The sequence below is a fragment of the Salmo salar genome, chromosome ssa01 (assembly GCF_905237065.1).
Source record: "Salmo salar chromosome ssa01, Ssal_v3.1, whole genome shotgun sequence".
NCBI classification, from domain to species: domain Eukaryota; kingdom Metazoa; phylum Chordata; class Actinopteri; order Salmoniformes; family Salmonidae; genus Salmo; species Salmo salar.
Genome location: NC_059442.1, coordinates 73,765,359 through 73,778,120, shown reverse-complemented (window position 1 = coordinate 73,778,120; position 12,762 = coordinate 73,765,359). Strand labels below are relative to the sequence as shown.

General features: G+C 41.5%; 1 protein-coding gene across 2 annotated transcripts in view; it reads left to right on the top strand.

Annotated features, from left to right (window-relative positions):
• The window catches only part of spock2 (SPARC (osteonectin), cwcv and kazal like domains proteoglycan 2), a 52,702-nt gene that overhangs the window by 12,634 nt on the left and 27,306 nt on the right, over window positions 1–12,762 (top strand). The window contains exons 2-3 of one of the 2 annotated variants that reach the window (XM_014206405.2): window positions 7,988–7,996; window positions 8,899–8,947. In XM_014206405.2, the coding sequence (XP_014061880.1) occupies window positions 7,988–7,996; window positions 8,899–8,947 (58 nt within the window). The remainder of the gene's footprint in view (window positions 1–7,987; window positions 7,997–8,898; window positions 8,948–12,762) is intronic. The other variant, XM_014206411.2, reaches the window with a different exon arrangement.

Below are 12,762 nucleotides of genomic sequence, written 5' to 3'. Positions count from 1 at the left end.
AGGGGAAGAGTAGTATGAGATGCAGAGGAAGGAAGATGGGAATTAAGAAAGAGAAGAGGGGGATGGAAGAGAGGTGAAAGGGGATGAGATAAAAGAGAGTGAGAGAGAGAAACAGAAGGAAAGAGAAGACGGAGAGCATCACCTATAGAGAATAAAACCGAGACGGCGAGAGGTATGGAAATGAGGACAGTGCAGACTGCAGAGTCTTACATGGTCTAAAATCATCTTTGGGCTGGCGGTCGGGTGCCAGGCGAAATGAGAGCTGCCCAGCAGGTAGTGTGAAGCAGCAGGGTGGAACTGAATTTAGTCCGAAGCAGAGAGGCAAAGCAGAACTCACTTTATTTTCCTCTCTCTGTCATCTCAAAGGGTAATAGCTTCTATAAAGAAATAACCCCCATTTACCTCAATGATGAGTGGTTGTAGACTTAGTTGGTAAGAGTGTGGTGCTCGCAACCCCATGGTTGTGGGTTCACTTCCTGCAGAGAACAAATACACATACTGATACTGCAGTCCGTCATTGAGTAATGCTAGAAAGGAAGGCGTTGAGAAGGTCATTCCCTATGAGATTAGTGTTGCTAATTGCTCGTGTTTTAAATGCCTCCTCTGATAAGTTACTGATGTTTTCTCCTTCCTCGTCTACACATGATGGAAGACCTTTTGGATCACCAATAGTGTATGGATAGTCATGCATACATAGATTATCATCGGAGGTGCATGTCCCACTACCTTCTGTTTTGGTATTGTGATCCACCCCATCCCCAGTGTTTTCTTTGGGACAACTGAACAGGATACAGCATGTGACAGCTGACGTCTACTTACAAATACCTGTCATTCACAGACAAACATGTGCACGTGAGCACATCCACACACACAGGCTGAGTCTCGTCCCGGTAATATGAGGGATTATAACCTGTCAGTCAGGGTGTGGATACACAGCAAGGGGTGGAGCTGTCTGCCATGTCAGATACTGAGACACCCAAAGTTAAGTGGATTCCTGTCATATACATGTAGCTACCTCCACACACACACAGAGAGAGAGAGTAGATATCACTGAGGGATTCTTACATGACATCAGGTGTTCGGCCCATTCATTTAAAATGGTTCAAACTGACAGTTTTACTATATCCCGCTTTCAATAGACTTGGGATACAAGTGGATGTTTGTCATAATTGTTTTTTTTGGGGGGGGGGGGGATTTTGTGTTAGCTGCATGCATGCATATGCATCCTTGAAGATTGGCAGGCATTTGCATACCAGAATGATTTGTGATATCGTGACACTCTTTCACCCTTTTGACATTGCCTAGTTGCCACAAACTGCAATTAAACCTTGTGACATTTCCCCAAATGATAATGTCACCTTGCTACCGTGTGCACTTTAGCCACTATATGTGTTTCGCAGTCGATGTCCATGATACATGTACACAAAATAATACATTTTCCCTGAATAACTGTTTTGTAGCCTTCCCTTCATAAAAACATTGATTTCCACTTCTTGACAGAAGGACACCTATTACACTGGGCCTGGCAGAATACCAAAAACCACAAACACACACACTCACAAACACACTTTAAATAATGCACGAGCTGCAGCATCAATAACAAGAACATCAGAGGTGTCCGATTTAATGGTTGGGTCATAAACTCTGTGACACACACAAGGCCCAGCTAATGTGTGACTCCATCAGGTCCGGATAAGGTTAAACTACGAGAGCCAAAAATTCACAGAGCCAAACAGCAAAGGTAGATTTAAAGGGAATGTACAGTCAAAATTATGTTTTTCATGAAATTGGATTATATTTAGATGAAACCAAAGTATGATGACCAAAGTCAGAAAAATGACTGTTGCTTCTACATTGATAAAGTTTGTTCATAAAGTTACTGGTCCGATCCCCCGTCTCAAACATTTGGATTCAGGAGGCGGGATTGTTAAGAGGATAGGATGACATGACCTTAACTCTCTCATTTTAATACACCAATTGTAACATGCATGTTTGCAAAGGGGCGTGGTTTATATAGCTAGATACAGTGTATTCGGAAAGTATTCAGACCCTTTGACTTTTTCCACATTTTGTTACATTACAGCCTTATTAAAAAATGTATTACATTGTTTCCCCCCCTCAATCTAAACACAATACCCCATAATGACAAAGCAAAAATCTATGAAAATAGTCCGGGTGGCCATTTGATTAATTTTGCAGCAGTCTCATGGCTTGAGGGTAGACGCTGTTAAGGAGCCCTTTTGGTTCTAGACTTGGCGCTCCGGTACCGCTTGCCATGCGGTAGCGGAGACAACTGTCTATGACTTGGGTGACTGGAGTCTTTGACAATTATTTGGGCTTTCCTCTGACACCGCCTAGTATATAGGTCCTGGATGGCAGGAAGCTTGGCCCCAGTGATGTACTGGGCCATACGCACTACCCTCTGTAGCGCTTTACGGTCAGATGCCGAGCAGTTGCCATACCAGGCGGTGATGCAACCGGTCAGGATGCTCTCGATTGTGCAGCTGTAGAACTTTTTGAGGATCTGGGGACCCATGCCAAATCTTTTCAGTCAATTTTCATAAGTATTCAGATCCTTTACTCAGTACTTTGTTGGAGCACATTTGGCAGCGATTACAGCCTCGATTCTTCATGGGTATGACGCTACAAGCTTGGCACACCTTTGGGTAGTTTCTCCCATTCTTCTCTGCAGATCCTCTCAAGCTCTGTCAGGTTGGATGGGGAGCGTCGCTGCACAGCTATTTTCAGGTCTCTCCAGAGATGTTCAATCGGGTTCAAGTCCAGGCTGTGGCTGGGCCACTCAAGGACATTCTATCAGGCTTGAAGGTAAGACCCAGATGTAAACTGTGTCGGAGTAACAATGTTTATTACAGACAGCAGGGCAGGCCAACGACAGGTCAAGGCAGGCAGGGGTCGATAACCAGAGTAGTGGGGTAATGGTACAGGACGGCAGGCAGGCTCAGGGTCGGGTCAGGCAGAGGTCGGTAATCCAGAGGTGGGGAAAAGATACAGGATGGTAGGCAGGCTCAGGGTCAGGGTCAGGCAGAGTGGTTAGGCAGGCAGGCCCAGAGACGGGACAGTCAAGGGACAAAATCAGGAGGGCGAGAAAAAGAGAGACTGGGGAGAAGATGGAGCTGAGACGAAAAGCGCTGGTTGACTTGACAAACAAGACAAATTGGCAAAGACAAACAGAGAACACCGGTAGAAATACACAGGGGATAATGGCGATAATGCAACCTTTATGGCGCCACTATCAACATTTTGGTCCTCAAGTAAAACGGATATATATTTTTTTATTTATTACCTTTTTTTGCCAAATTTGGTCTTTAATAAAGGGCAGACAAACAAGTTCCCTACCTTCTTCCACTTGCCTCCTCCATTTTTGCGGTAATGCTGCAATCAGTTGGTTGTAATTTGGATAGAGCAAACATTTCCATATATTTTGGTTAACTGTACATGTGACATTACTCCACCTTTCCTATTCATAATATCATTAACAAAGATAGTTCGTGTTTTTTTTATGTTTCCATAAATAATGTATTTTTTTCATCAATTTGTATATTTTAAATTAATATTTATTTTCTGAAGGATGAAACTGGAATTGCAACCAGCTTTGTATGACTTGTTTTACAAATGGCGATAATTTAAATATTTTCAGATAACTGAAAGTGAGAGGTTGTAATCTGGATAAAGAGAAAAATACCGTATTTGAACAAGGGGTAAGCCATTCTTACTAATCTACTGGAGAACCAGTTTGGGTTTAATTATAACTTTTGTATGCTTTTAGTGAGAGGCTTAATGCTTTAATATTTAATCACTTTAGCCCCCCAAACTTATTATCAGTATATAAATAAGCATGTTTAATTTTGTCTTGCTTTCCGTTCCAAGTAAAGTTTTTTTTTTCTCAAATCATTTTAAATTATACAAATCTTTCGTAAATAGGTAAACTGGGATATATCTAAGTAATTAATCAGGTTGATTTTTCCATAAATAGACAAGTATTTACCTTTCCATGGTAGCAAGATCTTAACTCTTCTCAACGAGCAGCGGGTGCTGCCATGGGCCCCACCACCATCCCCATCCCAAAGCACTCACAGGCGTCTCAGTCATCGCGCCCCTCCGCGTCCAGACAGCAAATGAATCGCGCATGCGGGAAGCCGCCGCTGGCTGATCCCGCCCTGGCTTACATTCAGGGCTGGATGTAAATGTAAAATGTCCTTTGTCTAAAATAAATCACTGCACAAAAATGAATCACTGCATTTGACTCACACAGCCTCAGTCACTTACTCACCTTGTCCACTGTGTGTGTGCCTCTCTGTGACATAAGCTAAACATCTAGCTGGCTAGCTCATCATGTCTCAGTCTAAACTGTACACTCAAAAATACAGAAAGGAGTGGGAATCAAACCCTAAATTCAAAGGCTGGTTGAACTGCCTGTATTGTAAGGTTGATTTCTACGCCAAACTTAGTGATGTAAAAAAAACACAAAACAAGCTGCCATTTATAGTTAAAAAAACTGACTCTGCAAAAAAAGCTGAGGCCACCATGGCATTACAGTGAGGGATTTTTTTGTTGTTGATCCCCTGCTGATTTTGTACGTTTGCCCACTGACAAAGAAATGATCAGTCTATAATTTTAATGGTAGGTTTATTTGAACAGTGAGAGACAGAATAACAACAAAAAAATCCAGAAAAACACGTCAAAAATGATATACATTTATTTGCATTTTAATGAGGGAAATAAGTATTTGACCCCCTCTCAATCAGAAAGATTTCTGGCTCCCAGGTGTCTTTTATACAGGTAACGAGCTGAGATTAGGAGCACACTCTTAAAGGGAGTGCTCCTAATCTCAGTTTGTTATCTCTATAAAAGACAACTGTCCACAGAAGCAATCAATCACTCAGATTCCAAACTCTCCACCATGGCCAAGACCAAAGAGCTCTCCAAGGATGTCAGGGACAAGATTGTAGACCTACACAAGGCTGGAATGGGCTACAAGACCATCGCCAAGCAGCTTGGTGAGAAGGTGACAACATTTGGTGCGATTATTCGCAAATGGAAGAAACACAAAAGAACTGTCAATCTCCCTCAGCCTGGGGCTCCATGCAAGATCTCACCTCGTGGAGTTACAATGATCATGGGAACGGTGAGGAATCAGCCCAGAACTACAAGGGAGGATCTTGTCAATGATCTCAAGGCAGCTGGGACCATAGTCACCAAGAAAACAATTGGTAACACACTATGCTGTGAAGGACTGAAATCCTGCAGCGCCCGCAAGGTCCCCCTGCTCAAGAAAGCACATATACATGCCCGTCTGAAGTTTGCCAATGAACATCTGAATGATTCAGAGGACAACTGGGTGAAAGTGTTGTGGTCAGATGAGACCAAAATGGAGCTCTTAGGCATGAACTCAACTCGTCGTGTTTGGAGGAGGAGGAATGCTGCCTATGACCCCAAGAACACCATCCCCACCATCAAACATGGAGGTGGGAACATTATGCTTTCGGGGTGTTTTTCTGCTAAGGGGACAGGACAACTTCACCGCATCAAAGGGACGATGGACGGGGCCATGTACCGTCAAATCTTGGGTGAGAACCTCCTTCCCTCAGCCAGGGCATTGAAAATGGGTCGTGGATGGGTATTCCAGCATGACAATGACGCAAAACACACGGCCAAGGCAACAAAGGAGTGGCTCAAGAAGAAGCACATTGAGGTCCTGGAGTGGCCTAGCCAGTCTCCAGACCTTAATCCCATAGAAAATCTGTGGAGGGAGCTGAAGGTTCGAGTTGCCAAACGTCAGCCTCGAAGCCTTAATGACTTGGAGAAGATCTGCAAAGAGGAGTGGGACAAAATCCCTCCTGAGATGTGTGCAAACCTGGTGGGCAACTACAAGAAACGTCTGACCTCTGTGATTGCCAACAAGGGTTTTGCCACCAAGTACTAAGTTATGTTTTGCAGAGGGGTCAAATACTTATTTCCCTCATTAAAATGCAAATAAATGTATAACATTTTTGACATGCGTTTTTCTGGATTTTTTTGTTGTTATTCTGTCTCTCACTGTTCAAATAAACCTACCATTAAAATTATAGACTGATCATTTCTTTGTCAGTGGGCAAACGTACAAAATCAGCAGGGGATGAAATACTTTTTTTCCTCACTGTAGCTATCGCTGAACACTGTTCCATGCTGGCATGTGATCACTTTGGAGAAGCATGTAGAGCTGCTTTCTCAGATTCCACTGCTGCTACCCACTTCAAAATGCACAGGACAAAGTGCACAGAAATGATTAATGGTGTTCTAGCACCATACTTTCTGAAAAAGTTGGTCGCAGATGTGGGTGACCAGCGTTTCAGCCTCCTCGATGAGTCCACGGATGTAAGTGTTTCTAAATACCTGGGGGTTGTGATAAGGTACTTTAGTGACACCAAGCAGACAATTGTGTCAACATTTCTGGGGCTTGTTGAGTTGGAGGGAGGAGATGCCAAATCTATAGCCTGTGCTGTTGTGACTTTCCTCGAGAAGTGTTGTCTTAAAAAAGAGAAACTCCTGGGGATAGGGACTGACAATGCCTCTTTTATGACGGGGATTAACAATGGGGTCCATAAAGTGCTGAAGGAGGAGTGTGGCCTCAAATATCTGGTTCTTATTTGCTGTGTGTGCCACTCTCTGCAGCTTGCTCATTTGTAGTTCTAAACATATTTAGGGTGTTTTTTACTCACTTTTTGTCTCTCCCACGACGCTATTCCGCTCTCCTACAGCGTCCATCACAGTTACATGCACATGGCCAATTATGTAAATTAGGTGATGATGTCATTTAGAGACTTCTAGGGACTTTTAGGACAGCCAACAGCTACTTTCCTTACTGAGGAGTTGGCAACACTGTCTACAGGTAGGCTAGTCTACTTGATGAGATTATTATCGATAAGAGCTAAATATTTTTTTTTGTCAAACGGCAACCAAGCATCGATCATCATGTCACCAGAATAAGACCCTTAATATTTATTGAAATCAGCATCAAGCTCATCACCCTGTGAAGTTCATCATACCTTATTTCATCTGTAGACTAATAAACTGCATGCTTTCCCGAGTCGTCGTGGGAGGACCACACACCATATCATCTCGTGACTCCAATTTTACTTCGATATGATGGTTAATATATAAATATTTGTTCATAAAAGCAATTCCACTGCCATTTCTCGCATATTTAATTTTACAGACACAAAAAGATCCCACTTTGTATAGCGTATTTTGTTTTGCTGTTTCCATCAGGCCTGTCGTGTCATTTGTTATCCGACATGTACTTTACTCTCATAGAAAGGTTGGATGGAAACCTGGTTATAGACGGAAAATATTTACCTCCATGAAAACAGCCCCAAGGAGCAGAGAGGGGAGACCCCAGTACGCCTTTATGAGGGTGTCACGCTTTATTGCTTCCATTGGGAGCTTTCTGGCACCTCTTCTTCCTGTACAGTAAATGTTTATGGTGATGTATTTCCTACCGAGTATACCATCGCTAAGGAGGGAGACTGTATATTTCACCAAATGGCTGCTATTTACTGTTCTGAGGCCAAGAGAGGCCTACGCCAATATGCTTAATTTCTTTGCTGTTTGCTATAGAGCATATTCACAACCAAATAGATACAGGGAGGATATCACAATGTAAATCTGTGTATATTTCTTGATACTGGAGAAATATGCTTGCTCTTTCTTTTACTTCTGTTGTGCATTCTGTTTTATGAGGATACAAATGCTTTGAACAATATTGTTTTTCTCTGCCTGTTGCAGAAGCAATTATATGTGAAGTCACTGCTAACAAAAGCTGGTTGTTATTTATTGTCTTTGTGGAGACCTTAGCAAGAATCAAGTGACGCTGTATACTGAAGACGGTGATGAATGTTGATTAATACACTTCGAAATATTTGATGTTACACTTCTTATCCTCAAACTATCCCTCTGTTTTCTTCTCTTTTGCATCTCGTTCTACCAGGAAGTAGAGGTCAGTTTCTTTTTAATCTATATTCTACTCTTCCCTTTTTCTTTTGTCTGATGTCTTTTAAAAAATACTTGGAACTCACTTTCATTGTGTCTCTGTCTCTCTCTTTATTGCAATTTCCTCACTCTCTGTCCCGCCCGCCCTAGACACTTTTTTTCTCTCTCTCTCCTTCAATTTGTCCATTTTAATGAGGATGGTTACTGTTGTCATGAAAGGAAAAATCACTCCACAACTATCTTTTGGTATTTTGTTCATTAGTCCACTGTTGATACAGTCCCAACATGTTTTGCATGTCAGCAACGACATTTTCAAGATATAGGACTTTCAAAAAGCAAATTGTCATTTGCCGCATCATCGGGATGATGCTAATGACTTCATATGATGCAAAATGCATCATTATGATGATGTGGCAAATGACAATTTGCTTTTTGAAAGTCCTGTATCTTGAAAACATCATGAAAAAACATGAAAAAAATACCAAAAGATAGTTGTGGAGTGTTTTTCCTTTAAGTATAAAATGTAAGGATTACAATTCAAAGCCCGCTTCCCCCTGAAGCCATATGTTCCACAGCCATTGGATGCATACCAAATGCATCCAGACTCCATTCTCTATATTGTGCACTACTTTTGACTTTACACCAGAGCCCCATGGGATAAGTAGTGCGTTATATAGGGAATAGGGAGCCATTTGGGGGACACAGTGTGTACAAGACTATTCTGGTGAATTACTACAGGCTGCCATGCTGCTCCTTAAATCCCCATGCAGACCCATAGGGCTCTGGTCAAAAATTGTGCATTAAATACCGAATAGGGTGCCATTTGGGAAGCAACCATTGACTCACTCACTCAGTTAATCATGATGCTTATTTTACTGTGGGTTAACTTGGAACTCTCTGTCTCTGCAGGATGACTATGTGCGGACCTTGGATGAGAATCAGGGAGGCTCTAATGAAAGTACGTTTCACCTAAGTTCTTTCAAGTACCCTTTTATCTATTACAGTGCCTTCAGAAAATATTCACACCCAAAGTTTGTTGTGTTACAGCCTCAATTTACATGGATTACATTTCGATTGTGTGTTCCTGGCCTACACACAATACCCCATAATGTCAAAGTGGAATTATTTTTGGGGAAATGTTACAAATTAACAAAAAATGAATGCTGAAAGTCTTGAGTCAATAAGTATTCAACCCCTTTGTTATGGCAAGCCTAAATAAGTTCAGGAGTAAACATTTGTTTAACAAGTCACATAATACATTGCATGGGCTCATTCTGTGTGCAATAATAGTGCTTAACATGATTGTAGCCCACACATACAATTATCTGTACACAGATTCAACCAAAGACCATGTAGGTTTAAACAATGCCTCACCTATTGGTAGATGGGTAAAAATAAAAAAGCAGACATTGAATATCCCTTTGAGCATGGTGGTTACTAATTACTTTTTGGATGGTGTATCAATACACCCAGTCACTACAAAAATGCATGCGTCCTTCCTAACTCAGTTGCTGGAGAAGAAGGAAACCGCTCAGGGATTTCACCGTGAGACCAATGGTGACTTTAAATCAGTTACATAGTTTAATGTCTGTGGTAGGAGAAAGCTGAAGATGTATCAACAACATTGTAGTTACTCCACAATACTAACCTAAATGACAGTGAAAAGAAGGAAGCCTGCTTGCAATAAGACACTAAAGTAAAACTGCAATAAATGTGGCAAAGAAATTAACTTTTTGTCCTGAATACAAAGCGTTATGTTTGGTGCAAATCGAACACAACACATCAATGAGTACTATTTTCAAGCATGGTGGTGGCTGCATCATGTTATCAGTACACTTGTCATTGGCAAGGACTAGGGAATTTATTTAGGATAAAAATAAACAGAATGTCGCTAAATAGAGGCAAAATCTTAAAGAAAAACCTGGTTCAGTCTGCTTTCCAACAGACACTGGGAGAAAAAAATTACCTTTCAGCAGGACAATAACTTAACACCCAAGGCTAAATTTACACTGGAGTTGCTTACCAAGACAGCATTGAATGTTCTGGAGTGGTATAGTTACAGTTTTGGACTTAAATCGGCTTAAAAACTATGGCAAGACTTGAAAATGGTTGTCTAGCAATGATCAACAACCAACTTGACAGAGCTTGAAGATTTTTTTAAAAGAATAATGTGCAAATATTGTACAATCCAGGTGTGCAAAGCTCTCAGAGACTTACCCAGAAAGACTCACAGCTGTAATCTCTGTGAATACTTATGTAAATGCAATATTTCTGTATTTAATTTTCAATCAATTTGAAAAAAATACAAAAAAACATGTTTTCACTTTGTCATTAAAGGGTATTGTGTGTAGGTTGGTGAAAAAAAGATTTAATCAGTTTTGAACACAACATAATGTGGTATGAATACTTTCTGAAGGCACTATATGTTTGTGTGCTGTCCATGTAATTTACTATGAACTTTATTTAGGACGATGCATCGCCCAATCAGTTTTATTTTCTGAATCAAAAAGGGGCTTCGGTGGTGGGCATGGCAGGGGTGGTCAGCGCAGCTACATTTTTGAGAAAATGTTTGAATCCCCCATCTGGGCAGTGTAGAGACATTTTTGCATTTACAAGCCAATTTCCTGTAATTCTATACATTTTGCCATGCAGCTGCGAGAGAACTTTGCAGTTTTAAAGCAAATTTCCTATGATTCTACATATTCTGCCATGGAGATGAGAGAACATTTAGCAGTTGTAAAGCTATTTTCTTGAAATTCGATGCGTTGTACCATAGCTAATGCTGTGTTCTATTGATCAAACATAATAACATAATTTATACTGGTACATGCGTTTATTTTGTTATTTTCCCTGACTGTCTATCTTTATATTTTGGTGGTTGTTTGTTCTCAAAGATTATATTACAAATATATATATAGGTCCATTATCTTTTCTACATACTGTACATCTGTTTTTAGTTGTTTAAGTTAACAGTGAAAGCGTTTTTCCATCCCAAAAATGAATTTCAACCCCCCCCCCCCCCAAAAAAAAAATATATACTGCATTCGGAAAGTATTCAGACCACTTGACTTTTTCCACATTTTGTTACGTTACAGCCTTGTTCTAAAATTGATTACATTCGTTTTTTCGCTCATCAATCTATACACAATACCCCATAATGAAAAAGAAAAAACTGATTTTTAGAAAACGTATTGTACATTTACATAAGCACTCAGACCCTTTACTCAGTACTTTGTTGAAGCACCTTTGGCAGCGATTACAGCCTGAAGTCTTCTTGGGCATGACACTACAAGCTTGGCAAACCTGTATTTGGGAAATTTCTCCCATTCTTCTCTGCAGATCCTCTCAAGCTCTGTCAGGTTGGATGGGGAGCGTTGCTGCACAGCTATTTTCAGGTCTCTCCAGAGATGCTCGATCTGGTTCAAGTCTGGGCTCTCGCTGGGCCACTCAAGGACATTCAGAGACTTGTCCCGAAGCCACTCCTGCATTATCTTGGCTGTGTGCTTAGGGTCGTTGTCCTGTTAGAAGGTGAAGCTTTACCCCAGTCTGAGGTCCTGAGGGCTCTGGAGCAGGTTTCATCAAGGATCTCTCTGCACTTTGGTCCATTCATCTTTCCCTCGACCCTGACTAGTCTCCCAGTCCCTGCCGCTGAAAAACATCCCCACAGCATGATGCTGCCACCACCATGCTTCACTGTAAGGATGGTGCCAGGTTTCCTTCAGACGAGACACTTGGCCTTCAGGCCAAAGAGTTCAATATTGGTTTCATCAGACCAGAGAATCTTGTTTCTCATGGTTCTGAGAGTCGTTTAGGTGCCTTTTGGCAAACTCCAAGCAGGCTGTCATGTGCCTTTTAACTGAGGAGTGGCTTCCGTCTGGCCACTCTATCATAAAGGCCTGATTGGTGAAGTGGTGCAGAGATGGGTTACCCATCTCCACAGAGGAACTCTGGAGCTCTGTCAGTGACCATCGGGTCCTTGGTCACCTCCCTGACCAAGGCCCTTCTCCTCCGATTGCTCAGTTTGGACGGACAGCCAGCTCTAGCAAGAGTCTTGGTGGTTCAAACTTCTTCCATTTAAGAATAATGGAGGCCACTGTGTTCTTTAACTTGTTTTGGTACCTCGACACAATCCTGTCTCAGAGCTCTACGGACAATTCCTTCGACCTCATGGCTTGGTTTTTCTCTGACATGCACTGTCAACTGTGGGACCTTACATAGATAGACAGGTGTGGGCCTTTCTAAATCATTTCCAATGAATTGAATTTACCACCGGTGGACTCCAATCAAGTTGTAGAAACATCTCAAGGATGATCAATGGAAACAGGATGCACCTGAGCTCAATGTCCAGTCTCATAGCAAAGGGTCTGAATACCTATGTAAATAAGGTATTTCTGGTTTTATTTTTTTTGTATAAATTAGCAAATATTTCAAAAAATCAGTTTTTGCTTTGTCGTAATGGTGTATTGTGTGTAGATCGATGAGTAAAACATTGATTTAATAAATTTTAGAATAAGGCTTTAACGTAAGAAAATGTGGAAGAAGAGAAGGGGTCTGAATACTTTCCAAATGCACTGTATTTACACCGTTTGGACTTATGCGACCCCAAACAATGCTTAAGTGGCCTGACAAAGGATTTAAATGGCAGAAAAAAATCCTGCCAACCACTCTTGAGAGCTGACTAAATCAGTGTAGGCTAGCTAGCTAACCAGCTGAGAGACCGGTCAGCAACATCACAAGGACCAGTGCTGGGCATGAAACTGGGGGTTGAAGATC